The sequence below is a fragment of the Orbicella franksi genome, chromosome 9, assembly GCF_964199315.1.
Source record: "Orbicella franksi chromosome 9, jaOrbFran1.1, whole genome shotgun sequence".
NCBI lineage: Eukaryota > Metazoa > Cnidaria > Anthozoa > Scleractinia > Merulinidae > Orbicella > Orbicella franksi.
The window spans coordinates 21,002,458-21,017,542 of record NC_138153.1 but is presented as its reverse complement, the minus strand read 5'-3'; the positions used below and the strand labels follow the sequence as shown (position 1 = coordinate 21,017,542).

Below are 15,085 nucleotides of genomic sequence, written 5' to 3'. Positions count from 1 at the left end.
GTGGCTTGATAGCTCAGTTGGTAGAGCACTACACTGGTATCGCTGTGGTCATGGGTTTGAATCCCGTTCAGGCCTGAATTTTTTCAGGCTTTAATTTCACAACTGCTTAAGTTGGGTGTATAACTGCGATGATCAATCATGCTCAAGTTTAGAGCTCATTGCGATCAAAAATTTTCTTGAAGTTTACTGCTGACCAAGTGCTGGTTTTTTACTGGATTGTGCTCTCAAGCCAGGTTAACTTGCTATAATCAGGGCCGGGTTGTTCAGAAGCCAGTAAATGCTAACCCGGGATTAAAAGTTAACCAAAGTATAGAGTTTTCTTGTATAAAAATGTTTTCCAAAGCTTACATGTATACGTTGTGTAGTTTGAGATTATTCAGACTGAAAACAGAAGGCCAAACAATATAAACAAAAAGTTCACCACAAAGGTACAAAACTCGAATCAAAATTCTCGCTTATCCTGGGTTAGCTTAATTGGGCTTTCAACAACCTGGCCCAGGAGCTCCACTTTTAGGCTTAGCGAAATCCATATATTACAGTAATGACCAATTCCCTCTATGAGACGTACCTGCCGGGAATCGTGGTAGTTATATTCATCGAAGCAAATATCCAGTCCACGATGAAGGAGGCAGCATGGCTGGGTGGTTTAGGGTGCTGGTCTTGCAATCTGAAGGTCCCACATTCTCTTCCCCCTTGCCACCAGCTGGATTTTGTGCACAGTGGTTTTGGGTTCAGTTCCTTAGTTATGCTTTGTAAATAGTGAACTGGTCTGCCTGTTGCCAGTTGAAATCAATGTTTATTTGTTATATTTGTTTCAGAATGTTTTGACATTAGCCTGAAAAGCATCATTGTGAAGTGGTCAATTAAAATATTTATTTATGTTTATTAGTACTTTTTCAAATGTATTTTTCTTACTTTGTGCAGGTAAACAAAGTTCAAGTCATAATTCAAGTGAGTTGATTCCATCAGCAACAAAGAGCAAGATACTAAGTCCAAACTCTCATGCCTTCCTTGAAGACCTGGGTCCAGAGAAGCTCACAGTTCTGGGGAGAGTTGATGCTGCACGTGTTATGGTGGATAGTCTTGGGATCTCTAGACAAAATGCGAAACCAGGGTAAGGAAGATTCGCTGTTGCATATTTTTAATGTCAGTGCTAAAAGTGGAGAAAACCTATTGAATGAGACAAGCTTACAGATGTACACAGTGGTAACAATGGCTACAGTCTTTATGCAAGCAGAAGTTAATTGCTGATAATGATACGATTTTTACCTCAACCTTGATCTCCTGCTTTTTTAATGTTAGTTTTTTGGGGTGTGAAGGACACATTTCAGTCAACAAGAATGTCCACTATTTTTTTGTTGGTTGTCTTTTAAAATTTTTTTGTCTTCGTTTATTTTTCATTTAACTCAGGACTTACTTTGTGGAGTATGACTTTCCAACGTCAACACCATCGTGCAATGAAGAGAAAGACATCAATATGGCTACAGAGCTGACCAGAATTGCTTCCAAAAATATTCAAGATGGAAGTGAGCATTTTTTAGTCCTTTGAGTTTAATCAGCAAACCAGTTACTTCTGTACTTCTATTTACTAGACTTACTCAACTTGCTTGAACAAAATGTGACATAATCTGCATGCAATTTAACAGTAATCAGCTTTTAGCTATTTTAAAACAACGTTAACAACAAATAACTCAACTTTATTTCTCCAAAAATAAGAAAGAAAGATTGGAGCAACTTGCAAGTTGATCAAGTTGGGTTATTACATACTGTAGTTACAAAGTAAGATAAATTTGTATAAATTAAATTTTGTACTCAAAGAGCTTTTTTACATGTGGTAATATCCCTTTTGTCCTTATTAATCCCTTAGAAAATGCATATCCTGCCCCAACAATATAGAAAAGCAAAAAGTATATTACGGTGCAGTGCAAACAGGGCTTGAAATTATTTCCCTGCTGGAGCGGGTCAAGTTGTCCGGTCAAATCTATTTTTACTTGGACAAGAAACTATTTTGGTCAGACAAATATGCATTACATCATAACTCTTACAAAAGTGCTTCTCTTACCTCAGCTTGATGCTTAAATATCAGGCAAGTACATTAAGTGATCAGCTTTTAGTTTAGAAGTAGCTCATATTCAGTGCAAAAAGTGTAGAATACGTGGCACAGCCACATTGTTGGGTAAAATCAATATACAGGTGTAATTATGCTTTTGCATCCCACTACCACTTCCTATTGCTTCTGCATGTACTATTCAATTTTTACTCAAGCTTATTGATTCATGCAGGAATTAACAAGCAAATAAGTTGTAATTTTTAATTTTACGTGAATGTAAAGGCCTTAAGCTTTAAGATGCAGTTTTGATTTGAATTTATATACTAGAGAGTAGCCAGAACTTTTGTAGTGGACACTTTAACCTATTGACTCCCATGCTGCCTGTAACTGGCCATTATGAGCGTTGGCCATTGTTCCATTTCTGACGTCATCACTGTTGACCAAAATGGGCATCATCTATACAAGCCTGCAAATAATTTTTGTCTATAAGCAGGTCATTTGTCAGGCCATGGACAAGTTTTGACCTGACAAAAAGCCAGTCTGGTCAGACAAAAAATTTTTTTGTCGTTAGAAATTAAAAATAAGAGACAATTGAGACTGGTATTTCAGTGTAGATCGAAGAATGCTTTTTCATGGATCATGAAACACTCACTTGATCACATGTGTATTCCATATTTTGCAGCGTAGCAAGTTTCCCACGACGTTTTAGGGTCTCTGAGGAGCAATTAAACAATCTCCCGCCTGGACAGCTTGTCAGTATAAAAACTCACAATAACATTCAGAGGGTCAATTGAATAAAAAAATTAGATTAAACTGGAATTGGAAGTGGTCATGACTACAAAGTGTGACTAATTTGTACATTTATGCTTTTCACAAAAACATGTCTGTGGTACGGAAACTATATTTGAACCGCAGATGTAAAAAACCTTTAAAGAGCTATAAAACTGATTTTTGATCACAGGGACTAGAAAAACATTTGGTTACCTTTTAGAGGTTTTAAAGTTTTTGAAAACGATTGCATTCAGATAAACGAAATGTAAGAATCTGGGCCATTATTCAATAGCCCTTTTTACAGTTCCCGGCGCCATCTTGGAATAGCAACCGCGCAAACACCACATCGAGGCTAACGTTGACCCGGGAAACACAAACAAAGAGAAATCACAGCTGTTTTGCTCGCGCGTTCCTCTCTGTAGCTATTTTCTTCGATCAAAATGGTCATAAAGTACAAAGACAAGGAAATTACGACCCTTGAGGATATACAGAAACTCTCAGTGAAAGATCTGAGGGATATTTTGAAGAGTAATTCGGAAAGAGCCGGCGGAATAAAGGCGGACTTGGTGCTGAAAGTGTACGCTTTGCTTATGCGGAACGTAACAACGCCGGCTGATAACGCCCAGGAAAGTGTGGAAATCACTGGCGACTTCAAATACGACGAAATCCTAAGACAAATCTCCGCTCTTGGATGGTCTACTGACTTGCGTCAGCTTCCAGAACTGAACTTTATTCAGCTGTACGATTACCTTGTCGTGTCTACACGCAAGTACCGCCACATTGTGCTAAAAGGCACAAACTACAAGAAGCTGAAAAGTTACCAATTTTTCTTCGAAGGCAACGTAAAACGGCTGGAAAGCAAAGCTTATCAAGGCAAGACCTATGTTAAGGCCAGCGTTCTTCCTTCAATGAAGAAGAATTCGTATAGAGTTTTAGTGGAGTTCTCACCTCAGTGTGACATTTTGCGAGCAACGTGCACGTGTCCGGCTGGACTTGGCAGACTCGGCAAAGGCAAATGCAACCACGTAGGAGGCGTACTGTTTGCTATCGAAGACTTCACAAGGAGAGGATTGCAAAAACACGCTGAACCATTGTCGTGCACGTCACGGCTGTCTGTATGGGTTGTGCCACGCAACCAAAGTGTCGCAGCAAAGCCACTAGACCAGGTCTTGATTAGAAAGATACGATTCGGCAAGAAAAACATTCGTCTGCAACCCAAGATCATAAAATTTGACCCAAGAGCGCCAAATCAGCGAACAATAGAGGAAGAGAGTTTCAAAACCTTCAGTGAAAGTCTTCAGAATTGTCTCCCTGCTAGCTCATTCTTCTTGTTTCACGACATCAAGTCAAACTGTCTAGAGGCGTCTGACCGCGAAGAGCAAGAGGAGGAGCCAGAGGGTGTGCCCTTTACAGATAGTTATGATATAGCTACCAAGCACTTTAAATCTATGGTCGATGAACACATCTCTAACTTAACTATCACCCAGGAAGAGATCCAGGAAACAGAAAGATTGACACGTGGACAAAACCAAAACAATCTTTGGTTTGAAAAAAGGAAAACTCTCTTGACAGCCTCAAATTTTGGAAAAGCTGCCAAGACTAAAGTGGAACCCTCAAATAAAGTAAAATCAATTCTCTATTCAAACTTCACAACAGATGCTGTTCAATATGGCATTGAAAGTGAACCAAAGGCAGTGAACTTATATATTAGGGAAATGCGAACAGCCGGGATTGATGTCACAGTGGAGGAAGTTGGGCTACTGGTGTCTAAGGACAAACCATACCTAGGAGCCAGCATAGACAGAATTGTCACCTTCACGCACACACAAGAAAAATGGGGAATGGAAATTAAATCCCCCTTAAGCAAAGCTGGCATGACTATTGAAGAGGCATGCAAAAATAAAACCTTTTTTCTGGAGAAACTTTCTGATGGAACTGTAAGGCTTAAAAGAAATCATGACTACTATATTCAAATTCAAGGGCAGCTCTACTGTTCCAACTTGGATCTGAAAGGTATTATTCTCACAGTGTACTTTGGAGAGGACAGGCCACTCTTTCTGGAGAAGATCTGCTTAGCCAATACTTGGTCCAGCGACTTTCTGCCCAAGATTGACTTCTTCTACAGAAGGGCACTTTTCCCTGAGCTTCTTACCAAACGAGTACAACGGGGAAAGATTCTCTACCTGCATGGTGGCTGGCTGGCCTATGGCCAATATCACTGCACAAGGACTGGCTTGAAAATGAAATTTCAGAGACAAGCATAAGCTAAAGTTTGATGTATTACTGGGCAGTAAATTTATTAATTTATTACTACCATCATTACTATTTCATTTATGTTAAAATGAAAAGTCAATGTTACCCAAAAATTCACTTATGATGTAAATACATGGCAGTGCAGGGATGAATTTGCACTTGCACAGTCTCTCTGTTATTCTCTATCTGTATTTTCACAGAATACAGTTGAATTAAGTTGAAAGTAGGATTATTTTGAATTTCCCATGGTGGGTGACATCAGGTTATAATTATTGATTTTTTTGGCTTTTCTGCATGAATACACCCATTTATTAATACTCACTCCCTATACATTCTCCCAAGGGGTAAATGTACCTGGGCAAGAAGGGCAGGGGGGGGGGGTTACAAAGACAAAAAAGAAAGAAATGTATGAAGCATAATTAACATTTCAAGAGGGGTGGGGGTGTTGATGTTTTTCTTGGAACTACAATTAAATTTTAGACAATTAGATTATATTACAATTAGATGATGATGATGATGATGATTATTATTATTATTATTAAGTAAGAACTACATGTTGTAATTTGTTATTAGGTGATGATTTGGCAGTGTGTTCAAATAAATATTAACCTTCTATTCATCCACTGTACACTGCCACAACATTGAATTGATGCTTACCATCCTTCTTAAATTCTGTTTTGATTAATAATGGTAAAAGGACTTTGTGTAAGCCAATTCTGTCTGTAATCATACTGATACCTGTGATTTAAACAAAGTTAATCAGACTTTTGCTATGCTACTGTCTGTATGATTACAGACAAAACTGGACTTCACGTAGACAATTACCATTATTAGCCAAAGCTATAACAAAATTCTTCAATCTGGATAGTCACAATACAAACTAGGAATTTGGTTTGGCAGGTTGTAGTAAAGGAGGAAGAAAGTTTGTTAACAGCCCACATACTGTTGCAATCTGTGTTGCATATGGGCTTAATGTGTTTGGGAGGTTACCGTCTAAAATATGGTAAGTTTTAATTCTACCAATTGCCCGCTCCACATGTATTCGCACAGAGGCAATGTTCATAGTTTCTTCTGTCTCAGCTGCAGTCATTTGATCCCGTCCTCCTAAAAATGGTGGCATATTGATGGTGACACCATCAGGCACAATGTCCTTTATGTCAAAACCACGGTCAACCATAACATTGTCACCACTATCTAATAAATCAAGCACTCCACTTTCGCGGGTAATTTGTTTATCGGATACACGTCCACCCCAGAGGTCAGAAAGAAACGTGACTTGGCCATTTGGCGTAACTCCAACAAGAAGCTTCCAAGTATTATGGTGTTTATAATCGGACCAAGTTTCAGACTGTGCGATCATTGCAGACGGCCGCTGAATAAAAATCTCGGTACAGTCCAAAATGATTCTGGTTGTAGAAAATTCTGCAAACTCTGCTGGCATGTTTTTGCGTACCAACTCTTGGGTAGGGAAAGGGAAAATACTCTGAAGCTCAAAGTACAACAGATTTATCCAGGTAATGCAAATCCTTGAAACAAGGCTGATGCTTATACCAAATCTGTCAGCCAGATCCTGAACAAATAGGCCAGCCTTCAGTCGCATTAATACCAACAGAAATTCATCGAGAAATGTTAATTTCCTGGAGGGTCCAGGCTTTTTCCGATTTTCATCTTCTTGATAAGGCTGACTCTCTTTCACAAACTGCTCTCCTTTCCAGTACTGCATCTTCCCCAGTTTTGGCTCAATAAACTTATAGAAATTGATCAGTGCCTGATATGATGGAAAGCCAGTATAAAATAAAATCGCTGAATCATCATCCTTTATTTTGTCTAGGGAAAATTGCCGCCCTAGCAAAAGCTCCTTTTCATTTTTCACTTTGGTCAACTCTTCTTCACAATCACTTAGCTTTAGTTCCAATAATGTGATCTTCTGCTGCAGCTCTGTAATAATATCAACATCAGGGGATCCTGCTGATTCCAGATTATCCGTACATGAGGTTGAACCTTGTTCAGTGGCAGCTGAAACTGTTTCAAGTGGTACATGCATATTGAGTGACCCTTCCATGGAATCTGACACATCCATTTCCTCTGTAGAAACAGTTCTGCTTTGCATTCGTTTAGCAGGAGCTTTTCGTGAAGTTTTCTTTGAAGTCCATTCAAACTGGGATGGCTCGGCACCTTAAAATAAAAATGAAGGTTATCATCAAAAATAAAAACCTGTAAAAATAATGGCAATATAAATGATACAGTGCCGATGAACTCAGTGAAAGGATAATTTCAATTATGAATAATATCAACTATAATAATTGGCTTCAGTTTATTTACAGAACACATTCATACATTGAAGGTACAACAAACAGCCCAGTTTATATTCACTGCTATACAATACTGTAACTTTAAAACTATAATATTTCAGGATCTTTCATGTGAACAGTAAACATCATTATTCAAAAGCTTTACAGTCTTCTCGTCAAATTAAACTTTGCAAAGACAAGTACGAATGAAAAAATTAAGCCAAATGTAGGAGTAATGAAATATGATATTTTGTTATGGGCTTGCATGTATTTTATTACAAACCTGTCTTTAAGTAACAGCGGCCTCCCAGTTTTCGTAAAATGTCTTCTTGTCGAAAATGTTCTGAGCAAACTACAGTCGCACCAGTCACTTTAAACCCGTCCTTTCCATGCTGCCTCTTTATAAGGTTGCACCATCGATTTCTGCGCTTGGGGTCAGTTGGAAACTGGAAGAAATGATGACCTGCGAATAGGCCTCTGTCATCATAATAGCTGTTGTTGCAGCCAAACACAGCGCAATGTTTTCCTCTTTTCTTCTTCGAAGTCGACGGAGGAGTATCTAGGTTATTATTTCCGTTGTTCATTATCCAAAAAACTTCGAACACACGCGAACGAAAGCGAATAAAAGCGAAGAAAGGCGTCGTTTCCTGTACAAATTACACCAAATGCAACATACGACTCAACGTTAGTCTCGATGTGGTGTTTGCGCGGTTGCTATTCCAAGATGGCGCCGGGAACTGTGAAAAGGGCTATTTGCGTAATATTTCAATCGGGTCAAATTACGACTGAAAATTAATTCTGCAACACTTGCAGATAACAAATCACGAGTAGTAACACAAGACCTCAGACTTAAGGTTACTGTAGACCTTCAGGGGTACCTTCCAGTCGGTAATTCCATGGCAATCAACTTTTGTGCCAGAAGAAGCTAGAGCAGGCATCGACGAAACATTCGCTTGCGATTTGTGCTTGCATTTAAATGTGGGAAAATGAAGCACCTAGTCAATCACTTAAAAGATGAAAACAATAAAAAAAAGCGAAGATTTCTTTGCAGATGAGATCAGTTACCGCAAAAATTGTTACTGCTCAACTCAAAGGTTGACACATTTTAATTGGCATATCTTTGTTTGTGGTTCATTGACTTGTTTTAAGAATTTACGTTTTTGTGGATAACTCGTTCACTTTTTAAGTTTTTGAAATAATTTTTTTTGGAAAACTCAGATAAAGTATAGTCTTGAATTTGGTGTAGAAAATAATTTTGGACAAAATAGGCCCTTTAAGGTCTACAGTAACCTTAAGTAGTTTTTCAGACAAACATAATTCAGACTAAATGGGGCTCATGATCTTTCACGACACCTGCCACTGCAAAATGCATAAATTAACACATAGAAATAGTGGTGCTGTTATGGTGTGTTTACAATTCGGCGTGAAATTAAGACGATGCATTGTGTGTGATAAAATTATTTCTCAGAAGTGGAGTGAAAAGGAACCTGATAACAAAGCTTTTTTGCATAGTATTGTGTGGCAGTATAATAAAATATGGTGTTCCATATTCAGCCACAAATTTCCAGTTAGAACAGTTTTTATTGTAGAAGAAATGCCCGGTAAGAGTGTTTGACCAGGCTAAGCTTTCACCTGTGAAAACCTCAAATTTACTGGACAATTGTCTGATGACCAACTGTAATTCGCAGGCTTGTCTGTACTCAAGTTCTGCAGGAGGGAGAGATCTTTCCAGTGACTCCCAGATCTGAGTGGTCGGCTCAATGGAGCCTGAAGTATGTGTGAAAATGCTCATAAATTTGAGTGAAAATCTTGCAGCAAAATTTCCTGCGACTGCACTTAGGTACTCCATGGTAAAAATTGCCCGTCTTGATGCTTTCTCAGAAATCTTTGAACTGGAAGCAAGTCCAGTAGAAGATCGATCGCTGCAGCGAGAAGATAAGAACAGGCGAAAGAGGAAAGGCAAAAACACAAAATTAAAAAACCGAAAAGCCTGAAGACATAGGTCTCCAAATTTTGATTTCTGTGCATGCCGTAAAACGTGATGCTAGTGGAAAGAAAGGCATGCTGTCATGTTGCAAATGCCTTTCTGAGTAGATTGGAGCTACCGTATTTACCCGTGTATTAGTCGATCCCGTGTATAAGTCGACCCCCAATTTTTGAGGCCAAAAACTAGATTTTCTTAATTTCCAGGTAAGAATTTCTTGGAAAACTTATCTTGTATTTCTTAAAATTATCTTTCAGCTACCACAGATATGTAAACAAATCACAGCATGTTTCAACGCGCAGTTTTAAAGCTTATTATGGCACGTATACGAGCGTTTTACCCAGTTTAGCAACACATGTGCATGCAGACTTTTCGATGATAATTTTTGTAAAATGCTCACAAAAATCAAACGTAAGGATTTCAAACAAGCCTTTTTAAGTGCGAAGAGATTAAAAGTGGCTTTATAAGACAGACAAAACACCAAAGAAGCTCACAACTTTCAGAACGACGCCATAAACAAAGTGTAAAGCGTGTGTTGGGAACTTGGTAGTCAAGCCTTGAAATCGGTCAAGTACTGGTACAGAAGTCCTCGCACTCGTATCCTGCCAGGTTACCAAGCAGAGAAGTTCCAAGCGCGAAAGATATTTTCTCCGAGCGGCTTTACTACAGCTTTATTTAAAGGAAAAATATTGGTTCTTTATGACAAAATTGAGCCAGTGAGTGTCTACAAGATCCAGGTTAAAATTTAACGAATAAATGTTGATGCATTTTAACTTGAAGCTCTGATATGGAGAGACAGATCGCTAAGTGAACGTACGTTGTAAACTGTGTTGCCGCTTATCACATGTTTGTTAACATTGAAATACAATTATTATGCTAATTATTTGACTGGCGCTTGGATCTCAAGTTTTGACCCATGTATAAGTCGAGGGCGAATTTTTGGACTGATTTTTAGGTCTTGAAAGGTCGACTTATACACGGGAAAATACGGTAATTTAGTCCATATATAGGCTGAAAATCTCCAAAATATCCAAAAGATGTGTTTTTGGCAAAAACTCTGGGAGTCAATGGATCAAGGGGCATCTTTATCAGTTCCTACATTACAGCGCTGCAGTTCGCAACATTAGTTAGTGGCAAATTCCACATGGACAATAAGGATTAAAGTCAAACCTCCCTACAATGACCACCTTGGGGACAGAGGAAAGTGGCCACTGTAATATTGTTGTTGAACCCCCCACCATTTAAGGGGGGTGCAACATTTTTCTTCTTTAAAATGCTTGTTTTAGCATGTAAATACATTACACTGTCTTCCAAAATTTATAAAATAGAAAGAGAGACCAACGACACGCTTAGACATGAGGTTTTGTATACCCGCTCTTCAGTCATTGAAGAACTGGCCATTGCCAAAAGTTTATTTTTGGCAGTTGGGATGCGCTTTAGAGTCTGTTGCCTTTGTGGAGAGGTGGCCGTTGTAGAGAGGGTAATATAATATTGAATGTATGGACTGTCTGCCGGGATAAAAAAGTGGCAGTGACCGTTGTAAAGAGGAAGCCATTAGTGGAAATTCAACTGTATTTGCATACACACTGATAGACACACTATGCAAGAAGACCCTCTGATTTTGTGGTCATAAGTGATTGATGACGAAGCAGAAACTTGCAACTCCTGGATTGCAACTACCGGAAATTTTACTTTAGTGAAAGGGGGTCTGATCATATCTTTTGTTTGCATTTTTTTTTTCTCAAACTCAAATAATGTACAACTTAATGTGGAACTATCTCTGAATCAAATTTTCCTTTGAAGTGTAAACAACCAGACAAATATGCAGTCATCTGGCAATTTGACTGGAAAAAGCAATTTTTGACAGGACATTGTCCATTGACTGATGGCAGAAGCATACTGATGGTTATTTCAAACCCTGACAAATCAATAGAATTTACTGTAAGTTATTGTCTTGCTGCAGTTAACCTTCAGTTGGCTCTTTCTCTGTTTTATTTCCTACAGCATTGTTATTCAATCATCGTTCAGTTTTCCCTGTGTTGTTTAATTCTGCTGTGATAGAGTATTGGTGGAGACTTCCATTGACTTTCAGACTTTATTTTAGAGAATCTGGACAAAGAGTGGTAAGCTGGTGTACATGACTTTGTATATGTGTTGAGTGCTTGAATTGGCAGTGGATACTTTGGCAATTTTTTTCAAATTCTACAGGTTCTAATAAATCTATCAATGTTAAGCCTGAGGGGGGAAGAGGGTCTGGGGGCTGGGCATACTTGGGGCATGTGACTTTTCAGAAGAATTTTTGGTCAAAATCCCCACTGTAGGATGCACAAAATGGATAGAATCAGATCAAATATCCCCACATTAGCATAGTGCTGTAACATGTTGCCTTCTAGGTGTCCATTCATTTCAAGAGAGGTACAGTGTATAATTTCTCGCTGTCAGTGGATGGAAAATAGTAGAATTACAATGCTAAGTCACTTGGTCATCTGATGAATGAATCTCCACAAATTGAGGTGTTCCATCAATTTATTTTGAAAGTGAATAGTGAGAGAAATGTTTTTTTTCATTTGCCGAAAAGAAGTGCTTACCTTGAAAGGTCACTCTTGTTCTTCTCTACAAGAAGTATATCAAGATGGCTGCCCAGACCAGCACTGGTGATGATGTGATTTGGTTCCATTCTCTCCAAAAAAATCAAATGTCCAGGCCCTGGGGCCCAGACTTTTAGTCTATTTCCTGAGGGTGAGGAAGGCAATCAAAGTCAAATGCCCCACAAATACCCGGGGTCCCTCCTCCCCCTTGGACTTAATGTTGATAGAGTTTTAAAATGAAGTTAGTATAATTGCATGTTTCGTAATTATAGGGCTTAATGTGAAACCCAAGACAACTGCTACCCATCAGATTCTCTTATAGATGTGGGGCAGTAGGATGGTTTTGCTGAGGATGTATGAATATAAGTCAGGTCGCATTGCTGCTGTTGCTTCTGTCACTTTTAAGATGGGTCCAAAGGCCTTGTTTCTGACCCATTTGTCCTGGTAGTTATGTAAAATGCATGTTTACTCTTTGCACTGCAACATTTCAGTGTGATGGTGCCTGTTGGATGCTTTTCACAGGGTTTATAATGGATACTCTTCATGCTCAGCTTGTAATGTGTGGTTGTACCAGTGTTACATTTACCTTCCCCCATGTCTATTTATTGTTGATGAGTTTAAGTATCTTTTGGATGATGTGGAAATATATAAAATGTAGACAAATGTAAACAGTCTATTTTGCTTAGGTTAGTGGTTTAGAGTCACAGCTTCAGACAAGTTTGATGTTAGTGCTTCAGAATTAATGATTTAAATTATGACCAGAGCGGTTGTGTTGACAAGTGTTCTTATTCAAGACACTAACTTTTACTCCTCTAGTAACCTTATTGGTAGTGTGTTTAATTGGAGATTTAGGGGTCAGGATTTGAGTACTGTTTTGGAGTCAGAAGGTTTGACCACAGCCATTTGTTACTGTTGTGTTTGTTATGGTGTGAGAGATCCATGCTGCAATGGATAGACTTTATTCCAAACACCTATCTGTTATAATATTCTCACCTAATATGCAGACTAGTTGAACTGTGCTTGCAATATTTAGCAAGTTGTGTAGTCGACAAGTGCTTGTGTTGAATCACTTAAAATGTAAGACAAAGATCTGTTACTCTATAGCCTGCCATTGTTGGGATAGCAGTACTTCCATTAAAGACAGTTCTTCAATCAGACACTCTCAGTTCCTCTGCATCGCTACAAATAAAATATGATTTGCACTTCAAACATGAAGAATCCACAAGGTCATCATCACTGCACTGCATAGCTGGCTCAGATGGTCATAATTATTCCAGTGGATCTTGTGGCCCACTGCTGGTAAGTTATCAACCTTGTAATTTGTAAGATTAAATGAAAGTAAAAAGAAAAAAAATGTAATGTATACTTAATTGGCCACTCCCCATTGGGGCTTTTCAGGACCAATGCAAACAAACAGTGATAAATAAATATTCAAATTAAACATAACTAGGTTAAGAATCTCAACTGGCAGGAGGCAGACCAGTTGGTTATTTACAAGTGCAGCCGAGAAGTTGCACTTGGGGCTACCAAGAACAACATCAGCTAATGGTCAGAATGAGATTTAAACCTGGGAACTACGGATTTCAAATCTGGCACTCCAACCACTTGGCCACGCTGCCCCCTCAAGAAAGAAAGAAAGTTGAGAAAATATACTCAAGGCTCTATAATATGAAGAAATTTACTTTCTCTGGGACCAAGTGAACTGTCTGTAATATAGAGGTGTCCATATCGTGGAGGTTTCTGTTATCGGAGGTTTGACTCTATACCATAAAATTGTCAGTTAGGAATAAGATTATTTCTTGCGTTAAAAGAATAGTCAATATAATAAGCAGGCTATACATGTATGTACCTTGTGAGCAGCATTTGACCTTTTTCTACATATAAATGGGTGAAATCATTGTGATTGGTTGTCACATTCCTGGCTGAGTCATCATCTGGAAGAGATGTTAAGTACTGGTTTGCAAGTGAATTAGTTGCTAAGTTTCATTTGAGTTTTGGCAAGTTCAGGTTTACGTTTCCCATGTAAAATGAAAAATTACTGTGTATCAAAGAATGAGAAAATAATAACCCTTAAGTCAACATATTAAGAGCAATAGTGCAAGTCAAGTGGAAATTTCCAAACTGTGCGTTGCTCCTTAAAATTCAAATTTGCTATGCAACGTGTGACTTACACTTTTAAATTTGAATTGCATTTCCTACATATAGTATGGCAATTTAGACCCCTTAACCTGTTGCTAACTTTCTTACAGTCTGTTGATGACCAGACAAATGTAGGGCAATTCTTTTCTCCCTCTTTGAGATGAAAGTGGTTTTGTTTCATGTTAAACAGGGAAAAATGAAATCCAAAACTTATCAAACTGCAGCAAAACTTGACAAATTTGTTGGGTTGGTTGAATTGAAAGTTGCAAGTTGCTGTGAGCAATGCAAACTCAGTCAATCATTGTTGGAACATCACACCACAACATTGTAAAATGCCCATCAAGAGATTCAGGACATTCAGTTTGACCTAGAACATCACCACTCATTTTGTCCAGTCATCCTGGTACTCCTGCATGGGAGGAGTAGATTTTATTCATTTACATCTTTTTCTTTTCTGATCTTCTTTTAGTTTACACAAGACTAGCCTGCTTCTTTTTAACATACTATTTTCCCCCATAAATTAAACCTTTAGACTACAGTGGAACCCTGTTAATATGGTCACCCAAGGGCCATGAAAATTTGGCCGTATTAAATTTGCTCACACATAGATGAAAGCTGAGAGAGGTATTCGTGACTGTGGTCATGTATCTGGCTTCGGGAGAGTAATTGTTTGGCTAGACGCCACAGCAGCTTGAGCAGACTTGAAGGCTTCAGTAAGATGTTCGGACCAGACAATGTCATCCTGGGACTGTTTCTCAGCTATAGCGTTGTCAAGGGGGGCCAATAGAGCAGAACAATGTGGAACAACACAAGCAAGGACCTTGACCGCACCGATAAAGGACTTCATGCCGCCAACTTTATTGGGGGGACTGCAGGAGGACAGTGTTGAGAAACGATGAGGGCTGGCGTGAAGAGTGCCTTGGGACCAAGTTCAACCCAGGATGGAGGTAGTTTTGGGGTTGATGATGATCTTCGATGCCGAAAGGCGCAGGCTAGCTTTATGGAGAGC

The 15,085-nt window shown here is 38.8% G+C and overlaps 4 protein-coding genes across 8 annotated transcripts in view; 2 read left to right on the top strand and 2 right to left on the bottom strand.

Moving 5' to 3' along the window:
• LOC145498010 (uncharacterized) overlaps nt 1-15,085 on the bottom strand; it is a 380,464-nt gene that overhangs the window by 175,490 nt on the left and 189,889 nt on the right. The window lies entirely within an intron of this gene.
• Nucleotides 1-15,085, top strand: part of LOC145497882 (C2 domain-containing protein 3-like) — a 280,776-nt gene that overhangs the window by 136,095 nt on the left and 129,596 nt on the right. For all 5 annotated transcript variants that reach the window (XM_081477749.1, XM_081477747.1, XM_081477748.1 and 2 more), the window contains 4 exons: nt 925-1,114; nt 1,411-1,526; nt 11,354-11,472; nt 13,042-13,236. In XM_081477749.1, coding sequence (XP_081333875.1) covers nt 925-1,114; nt 1,411-1,526; nt 11,354-11,472; nt 13,042-13,236 — 620 coding nt within the window. The remainder of the gene's footprint in view (nt 1-924; nt 1,115-1,410; nt 1,527-11,353; nt 11,473-13,041; nt 13,237-15,085) is intronic.
• Nucleotides 1,735-5,449, top strand: LOC145497924 (uncharacterized). Its single transcript, XM_081477802.1, has one exon. The coding sequence runs from the start codon at nt 3,262-3,264 to the stop codon at nt 5,083-5,085; it is 1,824 nt and encodes a 607-aa protein (XP_081333928.1). The 5' UTR covers nt 1,735-3,261; the 3' UTR covers nt 5,086-5,449.
• On the bottom strand, nt 5,653-8,373 carry LOC145497936 (uncharacterized). Its single transcript, XM_081477815.1, has 2 exons — nt 7,649-8,373; nt 5,653-7,249 (listed from the first exon to the last, which is right to left on the bottom strand). Exons 1-2 carry the CDS (start codon nt 7,947-7,949, stop codon nt 5,955-5,957), a joined length of 1,596 nt encoding a protein of 531 aa, XP_081333941.1. The 5' UTR covers nt 7,950-8,373; the 3' UTR covers nt 5,653-5,954.